Genomic DNA, 1,517 nt, shown 5'->3' with positions numbered 1-1,517 from the left:
TCATGCAGAGGAAAGGCAATGGGTTCTTTCTCCCAATCACATCCCAATCACCCGGCCCCTTAGCTTCAGCCAGTGCTCACAGATTTAGGGCAGTGCTCCTTATCTATGTCAATGGGGCAACAAGCCCATTCATAGCCTTGGCCAGGAGAGGCAGAGCTGTCATAGCCAGACCCCCACAGTCACCTCTCCAGGCAAAGGGTGCTGGCACTCAGGGCCATGAAGTGTTGAGTTCTCTGCAAAAACAAGCACTGTCATTTGGGTAGCGAGGAGGATCCTGTTTTTAATTCATGGCTGATGGCACTTACCCAGGAGAGTTACCCAGGTTGTTAACAGTGGGATAACAGAAAGACACCAGTGCTTATTTGTGGACTATCCCAAATCCCACCTACACATCATTAATAGAATTTCACTTCATAGACACTTTATCTCAAACTCTCTGGGAGGCAGACAGTCTGTATAAACACCAAGAGGGGAAAAAAAGAAAGTCAACAAAGAACTCCCAACACTTACTTGAAAATCTGACTGCAGCCGTTTGACTGGTGACAGCCCCTAGGGAGCTGTGAGACACGCAGGAGTAATTACCCTCAGCGCCAGCCTTCTCAGGATATTTGCTGTCCTTTGCCACAGCCTGGGATGAGATGAAGAGCGATCCATTTGGAAGCACGTGGAGATGTTCCTGCTCCACTAATGGAAATCCATTCTTCTTCCACGTGATATTGATCACCTGCTCAACAGGGGCCAGGTTACAGTCCAAAACCACGACTTGGTTTGGCTCCAGTATCACCTTTGCAGGACCAGCACTACAGCTCAGCTCCAGAGAATCTCCTTCCAACAGCCTCCCTGCAAAGAAAAGACAGCATTGCAGTGGGGGTTGCTTTTCTTGGTTAATCACATCCCAGTTTTACACAGTGATGGAATCACGGTTCCCCATGAGTATGGTTGGAGGTAACGGGTCAAATTAAGCCCTGTTCAGTGACCAGCACCTCCCATGACACTTGTGCACTGCATTTTCCATCACACATCCCTAGGGCTGCAAAACCTGCACCATTTCCGCCACACCTTCTGTCCACACTTGCTTTTTCCACGCTGAATTCAAGGAGAGAAGAACAACTGGATGAAGGTGAAGTGACAGCAACAGCAAGAGCCAGCACAGAAGGTGCAGCAAGGGCCCCAACCTGCCATGGTTGCCCATGACAAGTGAAGCCTCCCCCTCACCCGCCTGCGTACCAGAGCCTCCTCCTAGGCTGATCAACCCCCACAAGACAACTACGTGCAAGCAAAGGTATTCCAGCGCAGCTTGGTACCCCAATGCCAATGATCACAACTTGGTTGGAGCAGGTCCCCCTCAGGGGAACCGGCAGGAAGAGCTGAAGCCCAGCTGGGAATCCAGAAAGACAGTGTCTCCAGCTGATGTTCATGTATTGGGAAACTCATTTCAAAGGAAAGACAACAAAAGAACAGCTAAAAATGTGACCTGCTGCCTCTCAGTGTTTTATCCCACATAGGATTCTCCAGAA

The 1,517-nt window shown here is 49.8% G+C and overlaps 1 protein-coding gene across 1 annotated transcript in view; it reads right to left on the bottom strand.

Annotated features, from left to right (window-relative positions):
* IGDCC4 (immunoglobulin superfamily, DCC subclass, member 4) overlaps nt 1–1,182 on the bottom strand; it is a 59,376-nt gene extending 58,194 nt beyond the window's left edge. The window contains 2 exon segments of the mRNA XM_009887393.1: nt 511–840; nt 1,176–1,182. Coding sequence (XP_009885695.1) covers nt 511–840; nt 1,176–1,182 — 337 coding nt within the window.
* Nucleotides 1,183–1,517: the final 335 nt, after the last annotated feature.

The sequence above is a fragment of the Charadrius vociferus genome, unplaced genomic scaffold (genome assembly GCF_000708025.1).
Source record: "Charadrius vociferus isolate BGI_N301 unplaced genomic scaffold, ASM70802v2 scaffold190, whole genome shotgun sequence".
NCBI classification, from domain to species: domain Eukaryota; kingdom Metazoa; phylum Chordata; class Aves; order Charadriiformes; family Charadriidae; genus Charadrius; species Charadrius vociferus.
The sequence above is the reverse complement of the archived record's forward strand: the minus strand, read 5'-3'. Positions and strand labels throughout refer to the sequence as shown.